This window comes from Budorcas taxicolor, chromosome 25 (assembly GCF_023091745.1).
Source record: "Budorcas taxicolor isolate Tak-1 chromosome 25, Takin1.1, whole genome shotgun sequence".
Classification (NCBI taxonomy): domain Eukaryota; kingdom Metazoa; phylum Chordata; class Mammalia; order Artiodactyla; family Bovidae; genus Budorcas; species Budorcas taxicolor.
In genome coordinates, this window is record NC_068934.1 from 10,361,760 (window position 1) to 10,374,236 (window position 12,477).

At 44.7% G+C, this 12,477-nt stretch overlaps 1 protein-coding gene across 1 annotated transcript in view; it reads left to right on the forward strand.

The window, feature by feature from the left end:
* SYTL2 (synaptotagmin like 2) overlaps window positions 1-12,477 on the forward strand; it is a 65,014-nt gene that overhangs the window by 12,075 nt on the left and 40,462 nt on the right. The window contains 2 exon segments of the mRNA XM_052661721.1: window positions 235-386; window positions 2,634-2,766. Of these exon segments, the coding sequence (XP_052517681.1) occupies window positions 235-386; window positions 2,634-2,766 (285 nt within the window).

Below are 12,477 nucleotides of genomic sequence, written 5' to 3' on the forward strand. Positions count from 1 at the left end.
TCATCCGGGGATCGTGGCTTGAATCTTTGAATTTTTGAAAAATGTTGGCATTGGATCCTGTGACCTTTTAGTTAAAGCATACACTGGTTAGTCATCTGGGAGGTTTGTGGGATCTCGTAAAACACTGAGAGCTTCATTTTGGCCATATGCTTACAACTTCTTTGTGCAGTGTCACTGTGAACTCATTTACTTACTGTGGATTCATAACAAAGTAAAGCATTTTTCCTTTTGTAGACATTTGCCTGAAAAAGTTAAGGATGACCAGCAACTGAAGAATATGAGTGGCCAGTGGTTTTATGAAGCCAAGGCAAAAAGACACAGAGACAGAATCCATGGTGCAGATATCATCAGAGCATCCATGAGGAAGAAGAGGCCCCAGGTAGCAGGTAAGTTGATTGGGCTAGTGCCTCTCAAGGCAGCATTTGTTTGGGAGAAGTAGCCCTTGGGAGAAGGGAAGGGTGTCACCATCACTCCTGAAATCTGCGGAGGGAAATCATTTAGGGGTGTGCTTTGCATAATGTGTGGTCCTGTAGGTCAAAATCTTCTTGGGTTTGGATGGAGGAAGTCAGAGCTAAGTGACTTAGGGTGGTAAAGAACAAAGGAAGCCCTTTAGCTGCCATATTGACTTGGAGTAACATTGACAATTGAGGCTTATAAGGGATCTGTGTGTGTGTGTGTGTGTGTGTGCAGGCGTGCGCTGTGTCGTGTCTGACCCTTGGACGGTAGCCTGCCAGGCTCCTCTGTCCATGGAATGTTCCAGACAAGAATACTGGAGCTGGTTGCCATTTCCTACTCCAGGGGGTCTTCCCAACCTTGGGGGATCAAATCTGCATCTCTTGTGTCTCCTGAATTGGCAGGCAGATTTTTTTTTTTTTAAACCAGTGTACCACCTGGAAAGCTGTTATTAGGGATCTACCATCTCTTCTTTCTTTGGCTCTAACTAAAAATTCAGGACCTTTTCTCCTGAGTAGAGTAACAGGAAGAGATTGGCCTTCCTGCTCAATGACCGTGACACCTGGTACTTCTTTAAAAACCAAGTACATCATTTAAGGGACTGTAAAGACAGCATTTTGGAGGCTTCTTTAGAATTCTATTGAGTTCAGTAAATATTTACCAGGTGCCTTCTCTCTAATTAACTCTGCGCTAGTCAGTGTAAACCTTTACCCCTGAGAACTAGCCCCTGTCTAGTTCTAACCTGTTCTCAATAAGGAAATTACCTCTTTGGCATCTAATATGTTATAGGCATTTCTTCCCTAATATTTCTAATTGTAGTAGCAATCTTATAAGGTAGGTATTATTATCCTCATTATATATATGCAATGGGTAAAACTCAGAGAAGTGAAGTAACTTGCCTAAGGTCATCAACGGGCTATGAGCACTGCACAGCTCATCACAAGGAGTCAGCCCCAGTCTATAAGGAGCGTGGCTCTGCATCAGAAGGGCTGAAATCCCAGCTCCGCCATGCGCCCTCCCCAAACCACCCAGAACTCCAGAAATCTTGAAGGGTCCCATGGGTTACACCGAGGGCTCATTTTACAGCTAAAGAAACTAGACTTATGAGTAGAGAGACCTATGAATGTATTTGGAAATTGGGAGTCCTTGGTGGCTCAGACAGTAAAGAATCTGCCTGCAATGCAGGAGACCTGGGTTCAATCCCTGGGTCAGGAATCACCTGGAAAAGGGAATGGTCACCCACTCCAGTATTCTTGCCTGGAGAATCCCATGGACAGAGGAGCCAGGTGGGCTACGCGTCCATGGGGTGGTGAAGAGTCAGACACAACTGAAGTGACTAAGCACATGTTGCTTCATCTTAATTCTTAACACTGATGGAAGTATTACTGGCGCTTACTGGCTATGTGGCCTTAGGCAAGTCTCTTGATCCCGTTGGTCTTCAATTTTGAAATCTGTAAACTTGGAAAATTTTTCCCTCCTCAGAGTATAATGCATGCAAGGGACTCAGCACTTTGCCTCAAACTCGGTCATCACTCAGCTGATGCTAACTATCCAAGAGGTGCAGGTAGAGAGCAGTGGGTGTTCAGGGGCCAAAGAGATTATTTCCTGAAGAGGGATCACAGAGGTTTTAAGTGGGCTCTGGCATCTGAGCTAGCTTTTGAGAACTTGTAGAATTTGGCTGTGTAGAGACTGTGAGAGGAGGAGGCAGTGGAGAGGAACATTCCAGAACAGAAGCATTTGTTCCCTTCTGTATCCCAGAAGGCAGCCTTGAGTAGAGCCCATTGTAGCTGTTCGGTAAAGAGTTGGTAATGATGGTGTGTCTGTCCCAACAAGGACTTCCCTGCCCTGAGCATCCCCTGCCCATACACAATAAGTTCTGGCCCCAATTCAGGTCAGATTCACCTAGAGCAGTCGCAATTTTGCTTTAGTTGTCTCCGCACATTTAAAGGTGCGCCCTTGCTCTCTGGAGACTCTACCTGTGGGCATCTAAACAACACGACTCCTCTCACAGATGTATTGACAATTCTAATCTCAAGTATACAGACTCATTCATGACTGCCTGGGTGCTCAGGGAAGGCCTGACATTCAGGTTCCAGCCTTCAGAGGTTAGAGCTGATATGAGGTTGTAGATTGTGGAGCAGACAGGATAACCTTCTTGCCTTTGTTGTTTCCTGTTTCAGATGAGCAGAGTAAGGACAGAGCAAACAGGGCAAAGGAAAGCTGGGTGAATAACGTCCACAAGGATGCTTTCCTCCCCCCAGAGCTAACCGGTGTTGTAGAAGAGCCAGAAGATGTAGCCCCAGCAAGCCCAAGGTGAGACCGAGCTCATGGGGAGAGCTGCTGCACATGGGGGTCCTGGCTAGGTCCTGCTGTGTGTGTGCATGCAGAGGCCAGCCAGGTTTCGTGGATGTGGGGAGGAGGGCATGAATGAGAGCGTTCTGGGCCCTGATATGAACAAAGCCTGAGCGGTGTTCTTTCTCAGCTTCCAGAATGTCTAACAAATCTGCATATTAAATAAAATTAAAATGTCAAGTGGTGATTTCTTCCAGCACCAACTAGAGCTGTTTTTTTTTTAAATTGTTATTTGTACTAAGGGTTTCTTCATAGAGTAAATGAAAATGTACTCCAAAATGAATATTGTGGAATAAGTCATTGAAGGAAAGAGATGAATGGGGGTGGGGGGGGGGGGAATTCCCTGGTGATCCAGTGTTAGGACTTAGATACTTACACTGCTGTGGGCCCAGGTTCCTTCCCTGGTTGGGGAACTCAGATCCCTTCAAGCTGCACAAATGTGGCCAAAAAAAAAAAGAAATCAGTGATGATCAAATTATAACAGCCTGGTGTAATTAAAGAAATTTAAGTACCAAAACCAAGCAGATGGAAATTCCAGTCCTTAATATGCCATTTATTAGCCATTTGACCATGGGCAAGTCATTTAATCTCCCTGAATCTCTTTTCCTAACTATAGACAGGAATCATACTGTATAAGAAAGATTCTGATGAGAAATAGTACATAAAATACCTGGTACATGGTAGGTACTGAATAGACGCCTCTTAAGGATGCAGGTTGTCACGATATTTCAGTCTTGCTTTTGTGTGTTTTCCATTTGTCACCTGACCAATCAAAATGTACATTTGTACATCCTTTCTATGATATAGCTGATTATGAGGCTATGTTGCCACAAACTTTTTCAACCAAGATGATTTGTTTTTAGGTATTTAAGGGTCTTCCCATTGGTATCTGTCCACTGGCGGTATAGTTGTTACTCTTTGATTGAAGGACAATTACATTTTATCTCTAGTTCCTCAGTGAAGGTGATTGAATCAGAATCTCCAACTACAGTGAAGTCAGTGAATTTGCTGATGGGACAGTCACTGAGTCAGGGTCCAAGGCTGAGACACCTGGGAAATGGGGATGTTTTCAATATAATTTGCGGATGAGAGAGTGGGTCTATTCTATAGGCACCAACAGGCATTTCAGAGTCAAATATAAGTATTATGCTATATGAATAATGGAATACTGAGTCTATTAAGGTACCTGTTGTTTATCCATTTCCCTTTTAGAGAGGACTCGCTTTGTTTTCCTGGGTGGTAGGCGGCACCATATCCCCCCGGCCCCCACCCAGGATGATCTGTGATGTTCTATCAAGACCCTGATGCTGGGAAAGATTGAAGGCAAAAGGAGAAGGGGGTGGCAGGGGAGGAGAAGCTGGTTGGACGGCATCACCAACTCAATGGACATGAGTTTGAGCAAACTCCAGGAGACAGTGAAGGACTTCTTTCCTTCTCCCAGGAACACATTTCATCTCAAATGGCCTAAGGGACCGAGGTGCTACGGCCCTTAGAGCTTGACTGAGTTTCCTTGTGGCCACGCGGCCTGGTGGGGACCCACCTTCCTTTCCCAATTTGAGGCTGTGAATAGTGTCCACATTTGTGTCTCTGTTGTTGGTTACATTTCTTGGATGACCTCAGACACATCTTTAAGGTTTCATCTGTATGTACCTCAGGACCAAGCTGCCTCACCAGGGCGTTATGAGATGGAATGTAATGAGGTGAAGGCACCACTTGGCATTTCTCAGGAAGAAAGAAAATGGGCAATTTGCAGGTGATCTTATATTAGGTTGGCAATCCCCGATGGCTCAGATGGTAAAGAATCTGCCTGCAACGCAGGGGACCTGAGTTCAATCCCTGGGTCAGGAAGATCCCCTGGAGAAGGAAATGGCAACCCACTCCGATATTTTTACCTGGAGAATTCCATGGACAGAGGAGCCTGGTGGGCTATGGTCCTGGGGTCGCAAAGAGTCGAACAAGACTGAGTGACTAACATGTTATAATAACACAGATGAGGTAGGCCAAGAAGACAGGAATAAACATGTTTGATGTGTCTGGCAGACTTTGCTCATTACGTGGCCTGAGCGGTGATCACCCAGAACTGTAGCAGGAGCTGTTATTTACTTCCTTCTCTCTGTGTCAGAAACTCCTGCTTTACTCAGTGTCAGGTTCCAGCCTGTTTCTCACCTATACTTTAACCTTTGGGAACTGGGTGTGTTAAGCATATTTTGGGGCCTGTACTTTTAGACTAAGTGAACTTCAATAGAATGACTCAATACCTGTCAATATTTTCTTAGTCAGGAGTCAGGGAGCGTGAGGCAACCCTGACGGGGTATTGCAGTTTCTGAAGGATTTTTTTTTTCCCCCTAATAAGCTCTGGGACAGGAGTCCTTCTTCTGTTGTGGGCACAATTCTGAGCACTTCTGTTTGTGAATAATTAACTCATTGTGGGTATTCAACATGTATTCAAGCATGAGAAGCTACCTGCGTTCCTTTGAAACTGGTCTTTGCATCTATAGCCTGAGGAGGCAGAGAGGGCTCTGATGAACAGAGCGGGGGGCGGCGGGGGGCGGGGGGGGGCGGGCAGTGGGGGACAGTGGATGAGGTTCTCTTTCGAGCGGCAAAGAAAACTCCAAGTGCGCTCCACTCTAGTTCTGGCTGCTGGGTAGTACTGGCACAAACAGTGGTGAAGGGCTGGTGTTTGGGATTTACGTGTTTTCTATTTCTAGTCGTCACAGATTGAGCCCTTTAATAAAATATACTAAAAATGAATACTCGAAAAGTGAAATAAAGATAACAACAAGGGCATGCAAAACATAAGCCCACTGAGGATGTGCTGTGGTGTCTCAGCAAATTGCTGTAACTGATTCTAAATGCATACTCTTGACGTCTGTACCTGTTGTAAACCAGTAACATGCAGTTCACATAGTGACACTGGTACAATGGTCCGCAGTTTGATAGCACATCGTGTCTCTCCCCTCAAATACTTGTTGGACAGGCACACAATAATCCCCAGGGCATGGCTGAGCCTTGATGGGGAGCAGAGGATGAAAATGTGAGAAATTTCATGTGCATCAGATCCTGCCTCCCCAACGAGGAATAACGTGTGTTTCCTGGGTATAGAGGTAGGCCTGCTCTGGGATGAGAAGCCTCTCCTTTATTATTTGAGATGACATGTTCTATGGAAAAAAGTTTGGGTGCTTAGGGAATCATGGAGAGTCTAGTAGCCTCTCAACTGATCAGGGCCTTACGTGTCCCCACCCTTGGTGCTACTTTGGTCTGAAGGAGCCCAGAAGTGGACTGACCTTTTTAGTTCCCCTCTGTCTCTCCAATCTCTTCCCCTAAGACTACCCCTCTGAGGACTGGTCCCTCTGGTAGCTTATATCATCTTGGGTGAAAGTAAAAAGCGAGAGTGTTAGTTGCTGAATTGTGTCCAACTCGTTGAGACCCCATGGACTCTAGCCTGCCAGACTCCCCTGTCCACGGAATTCTCTAGGCAAGAATGCTGGAGTGGGTATGTGGCCACAAACAGGGTCAGCCCAGACCTCTAAAAAAATGAAAAACAAAAGCAAGAGTTTCTCAAGTGTGTTCTAAGCTTCCCAACTTGTTTCTTCTCCTGGTTTCTCCTCCCACACTCGTTGCCATCCCACATCCTTCAGTTCCCCAATGGCTTCCTCCTTTCCCCTTGGAAAGCTCTACTGTGCATTCTGCCCTAAGGCTTACTTAAGCTTTTAATAACTTAAGCCAGTGTGGATGAAAGTTTTGAGCTTCTTTCCTTTTCTTGGTTGTTTCCAGAAGCTTAAAGAATTACTCTGAGAATGTATCCTGATAAAGTTCAGAACCTTCAACCATAGAAGGCAAGTTCCTAGGTGCAAAGGAGGTTACATTAGAGGCAGTGGACCTCACACGAAGGACATGGTAGCCTACTCTGACTACATATAAACCGGCTCTAGTAACAGATGACGGTCAGTAATAGGCCAATGGCTGCTACTGTTGCAGCAGAAGTCACAGGGGGCGCTGTGTGCCAGCCTGAGCCATACGCAGAAGAAATAGGAAGCCAGATGGAAGGCCGTCTAAGAGTGAGATGCAGAGAAAAATAGGACAAAGAGACACAGGTATGGATAGTGAGGATAGAGCCGTTAAGCCATGTGTTGGCTTGGTTTACTTTTAGGATATTTTTTGGAAATAAAATGTTTAAATATCCTTGTTTGCAGCTGATTGAAAAACACAGATTTAGCATCTTTCTAGCACCTAGTAGAATGACCAAAAGGTCATTCTGTAGGGTTGGAAATTCATTCTCCATGTAGTCATTCAGTCAGTCGGTAAACAGTTGTTGAGTATTTCTTGTACACAAGAGGGTAGCTAGGAATTCAAAGTGGAATAAGATATGATCCCTGTCCTTGAGGAACTTATTCCAGAAATAATTATATTTAAGGGATTTCTTCAAGGATAAGAAGGATTCTGTTAGGGAGACAGACAGGACAGGACAGGCAGAGGGATGACATGGGGATCTGGTTCAGCTTGACATCGGGAAGGGTCTAATATAGTGGATATATTGCAGTTATCAATTACTAGTCATCTCTTGAGCGTTCTACCAACACTTCACGTCTCTTTTAAATGCATCTCTAAAATTCTGTTTTATGTTTCCTCTTTTCTCCATTCCCTTAATTAGGATTTCACCGTCTCTCACCTAAATTTCTGTTATAATGTCCTTATTGGATTGAACCTGTCTACACAGTTACCAGATCATGACTCTAAAAAGTAAACTGGATCATAAAGTCATTTGATGGTTCCTTGTGACTTAAAAGAGAAAGTCTAGCCTTTTGGTCTGGAGAAGGCAATGGCACCCAACTCCAGTGCTCTTTCCTGGAAAATCCCATGGACGGAGGAGCCTGGTGGGCTGCAGGCCATGGGGTCATTAAGAGTCGGACACGACTGAGTGACTTTGCTTTCAGTTTTCACTTTCATGCATTGGAGAAGGAAATGGCAACCCACTCCAGTGTTCTTGCCTGGAGAATCCCAGGGACGTGGGAGCCTGGTGGGCTGCCATCTATGGGGCCGCACAGAGTCGGACACTGAAGTGACTTAGCAGCAGCAGCAATAGCAGCAGCAGCCTTTTGGTCAACATTTAAGACTCTTCATAATCTGGTTCTAACTACTTCTTTTAGCATCAGTGTGTGTGTTAGTCACTCAGTCGTATTTGACTCTTTGTGACCCTATGGACTATAGCCCACCAGGCTCCTCTGTCCATGGAATTCTCCAGACAAGAATACTGGAGTGGGTAGCCATTCCCTTCTCCGGGGGATATTCCCAACTCAGGGATCAAACCTGGGTCTTCTGCATTGCAGGTGGATTCTTTACTGTCTAAACCACCAGGGAAGAGAAGTTCTCAACTGTGACCTGTATGACACAATTGCCCAAGCAACTTTTAATAATCCAGATTCCCAGGGCTAGGTATCACTGTGGTGTTCTCTTGGGTTGAGGACTTGGGTCTCGCTCACCACCGTCCCCCAAGCTTCCAACAATATATCCAGCACATAGTAGGTACTTGGTATCTATGGACCAACCAAGTGAATGAATGTTGTTCCCTCTCTTACTGTCGTCCATCACTTATCACTACCTGACATTATATTACATATTCATTTTTGTGTGTTTGTTGTCCCCTCCTCTCAGCTGCACAAGGAAAAAGACTTTGTCTGCTACTGCATTTCATTTTGTTCACTGCTGTCTTCCTGGAACAGACAACAGTGCCCACCAAATGTCTTGTGGAATAAATGAATGAATGAAGAATATATGGGAAAATATATTTAAATTTTTTTAAAAAGAGAAAAATAGATGGAGAGTGAGAGATGGATTGACTGAGAATAGTTTATGATATAATGAATTATTAAATAGAGAATAATGGTGAAAGAGAGGTTAATGGATAAACAAATGAGTAATAAATAATTGAATGAACTCCTTTGGACCCCAGGGATCCAGTAGAAAAAGAGACTAAGACAGCAAGAAAAAATTTAAGCTACAAGGTAAGAATGGCATTGATAACATCCAGGTTTTATTGCTTTGCCAAGACTGCCTCACTTCAGACATATCACCATGAGCTCTGGTGATTATAAAAGCTGGAGGAGACTTTGAGGGCTATTCTCAAATTTGGACAACCACAAGTAAGGAGCATTCAGGATGGAGAACAAGAAGGCATGGAGGTAGAAGGGAGCTTGGCTGCTGCAGGGGTTGCGATGCCCATTAATCAAAAATATCCCTGGGGAATGTCCCCAAAATGAGTTCAGGGAGAACAGGATAAAGCCTGTACTATGGTGTTTCTTTCCATGACATTGGCAGATTTTTCTCTGGGAATTTTCCTATGAAATGCTGTGAAAGTGATGAGTATTCTGGTAAGCAAAAGCTGTGCACTCCACCTTTCTTTGTTTTTGGTAGAATTAAAGTGCTGTTTCATTATATGTTATCATAGTGAACCAAAAAATGCTCATCTTTGAGCTTCACTTCCTGTGCTTCCATGATGCTCACTTCTGACACCCCTCTCTCTTACTCTGTGTTGAATGGGAACCTATCAATTAACACAATGTCTTTAGCTCTGAAATAGTATTGTTTTTTCCACTAATGCTCTTTTTCCTGGAAAGCTTTTGTTTGTATATATCTATCTCCCTTTTGCAGAGGTATTAGCTACTTAACCCTCTATAATAAGATCAGTGTGAGGCACTTCACTTACTCCCAAAGGCAGGGTAGAGATGAGCCAAGCTCTGGGACAATGCATTTGATCTTTTGTTCTTGGACTACTTGCAAATCCAGTGATGTGACTGTTTCATTTCTTGGAGGCCTGCTCTACAGAATCACTCATATTGAGCTCTTAAAAGAATCCTGCTAATCCTATAGAATCTTAGATATACCCAAACTATCCCTGTGAGGGATAGTTTCACTCTGACATCAGTGTGCCTTATGGATGGATGGGAATGTTTGTGTTAAATAAATCTGTAGCATGAACTGGGGAAGAACCAGAGAAGTAATATTTTACTTAAAAAATACTGACTCGAAAGGCTGGCATAGTATATTTATGAATCTGCTTCACTCAAGCCCTGAGCCATTTCTTCATGTGTTTTTTTTTCACATGTTCAAGCCTCATTGCATGTAACACGTGTTAGCACAATGCTGGGTGCCAGGCACAGCACTAACATCTAAGGAATTCACAATTCAAAGGGAGAAAGCAGCAATGGCAAGAAACACAGGGAGAAAAATCACTTGAAAAATTCGCTTCTGAGTCCAGACACAGTTAATATTTATTCTGAAACATACCTCAGAAGAGTATGTCCGTTGTTATTTTTAACTTCCTTCCTAATTTTTTGGTTTTTTGATCACACCACGCAGCCTGTGGGATCTTAGTTCCCCAACCAGGGGTCAAACCCATGGCCCATGCAGTGGAGTGCAGAGTCCTAACCACTGGGCTGCCAGGGAATTCATTTTTAACTGCTTTAGAGGGAAAGCCCGCCTAAGGTTCAAAAGCTTTAAAAGTTGTTGCATGTGCTTAGAAGTACTTTACAGCTGGACATAGAAGCAGATGGGCTGTCCCACTGCCCAGGTGGTGTAGTTCTAAGACTGCTGTGAAGGCCTTCTTCCCCACGTGTCCCGACCAGAGTACCTAACATTCTTCTTCATTTGAGTCTTCAAAGACTTGCATTAAAATGCAGACACTTTCAGGAGCCAACCTCTAACAACAATATCATAGTCTAATATTTTAATAATCTTCTTACAGAAGTAAACCACTTTTGGCTGAGTGCTATATCTAGTATTGAGGCCTCCCAGGTGGCACAGTGTTAAAAGAATCTGCCTGCCAATGCAGGAGATACAAGAGACGCGAGTTTGGTCCCTGGGTCCGGAAGATCCCTTGGAGGAGGACACGGCGACCCACTCTAGTATTCCTGCCTGGAAAATTCCATGGACAGAGGAACCTGGCGGCTACAGTCCATGGGGTTGCAAAGAGTCAGACACAACTGAGCCCGCATGCGTGCACATCTAGTTTTTTTTTTTTTTTTTTGCTCTTTATTTTATTTTATTTTTTTTACTTTACAATACTGTATTGGTTTTGCCATACCTTGACATGAATCCGCCATGGGTGTACATGAGTTCCCAATGCACGTCTAGTATTGTAGGCAGTTTTTGAAGGGTGCCTGAGGTCAGAAATTACAGAGCACAAGGTGTGAGCTTTGGCCTGCTGTATGCTGTTAAGAACTCATCACGTGGAAGGTATTCAGTATCTTGTTATACAGGACACACCCTAAGAATAGAAATCTTAGGAGCAGTGGAAAGCCCTCTGAGAGGGCTTGTAAGAAACAAAAGACGCATTACGTGGCTATAGAGAGACTGTGTTCTCTTAGGAAAAATAATGCTTCCCTTTATGAATATTTAATCACCTGATTTCGAATAGCACCAGGTAGGGAGCAAATCCTAGTTCCAAGTACCAATAAAATGTGCGGTGAGATTTGAGACAATGAGACCCACTGCCATCGGGCTGATAGGCAAGCAGCGCCACAAGGGAGGTGAGATTTGGACCAGGCTTGGCGGTGAGAGCGAGCGTGTGGGTCAAGAGAGCAGAGCCAACATTTGAGGGAGGGGGTGGGGGTAGGTTGGGGGGACCGCAGAGAGGGGCAGGGAGCCAGGTTTGGCACGAAGGTCAGTGGGCAGGAGGAGTGGGAGGGTACAGGGGGCAGATGGTGGAGTGTTTCCAACTCCTTCCTGAGGATCCCGGAAAGGTAACGAGCAGGAGAGGGATGTGCCCAAAGTCTTGTTTCAGACCGTTCTAGCGTAGAGGTGGAATGAGGAGAGTGGAACTTTGGTGTCCAGACGTCGAATGTGAGGCTCATACAGATGACAGGGAGGAGTCAGGAGTGGTGGAAAGGAAGCGACAGATGGGAGAGTCACTGGGAAATTAGAATCACCCCGTCCTCATTCCAGTCCTCTTGCCATAAACCACGGCTTTACTGATTTGAGGAATCATTGGAGTACAGCCCAGCCATTCCAGTGCCTGTCTCTGGAGTCAGGGTCAGACACCTGGTTCACATTCCCAGCTCTTTCGCTACCTTAACCTCTCCAAGCCTCAGTTTTCTCACTAGTAAAATGGGGAGAAGGGTACATACAGCACAGGGATGTTGCAAAGGTCAGCTGAGAATAGAATGGTTGCTGTGTTGATAGTTGCCCAGTAAAAGACAGGCAAACAAAACATCGTTGTATTCCTTGAGGGACACAAAGCCGGAGCTTAATCGAGGAAGTAGCTGCATATTTCAGAAGCATTTTGAGGCATGAAACTCTGTTTTGATTTTTTCTATTTAGGCAGACTTGTTAACTGTGGTTAACTAAGTACCTCACTCTCATCCCGTTTTCTGCTTATCCCGCCCACCAGAGAACCCAGTGAACCCTATATGTTCCCGTTAGTTCCCTGTCTGATCATGTGCACCGAATGCCTCATTTCTTTCTTTCTCTTTTGCTTTCTGAATAGCAGGAACAAAGACAGCTTGTCTAAAACCTAAATAATGTGCTTCGTTGTAGTTTGGCAAACCACAGATGGAAAAGACAAACGAAAGCTGTGGTCACCTGTGTGTGCGGCTGTCTCCCAGGCACTGGCTTATTTGGCCTTGAGTTGCACAGCCACTCACTCACCAGTTGTGTCCCAGACACTGTACACAGTAT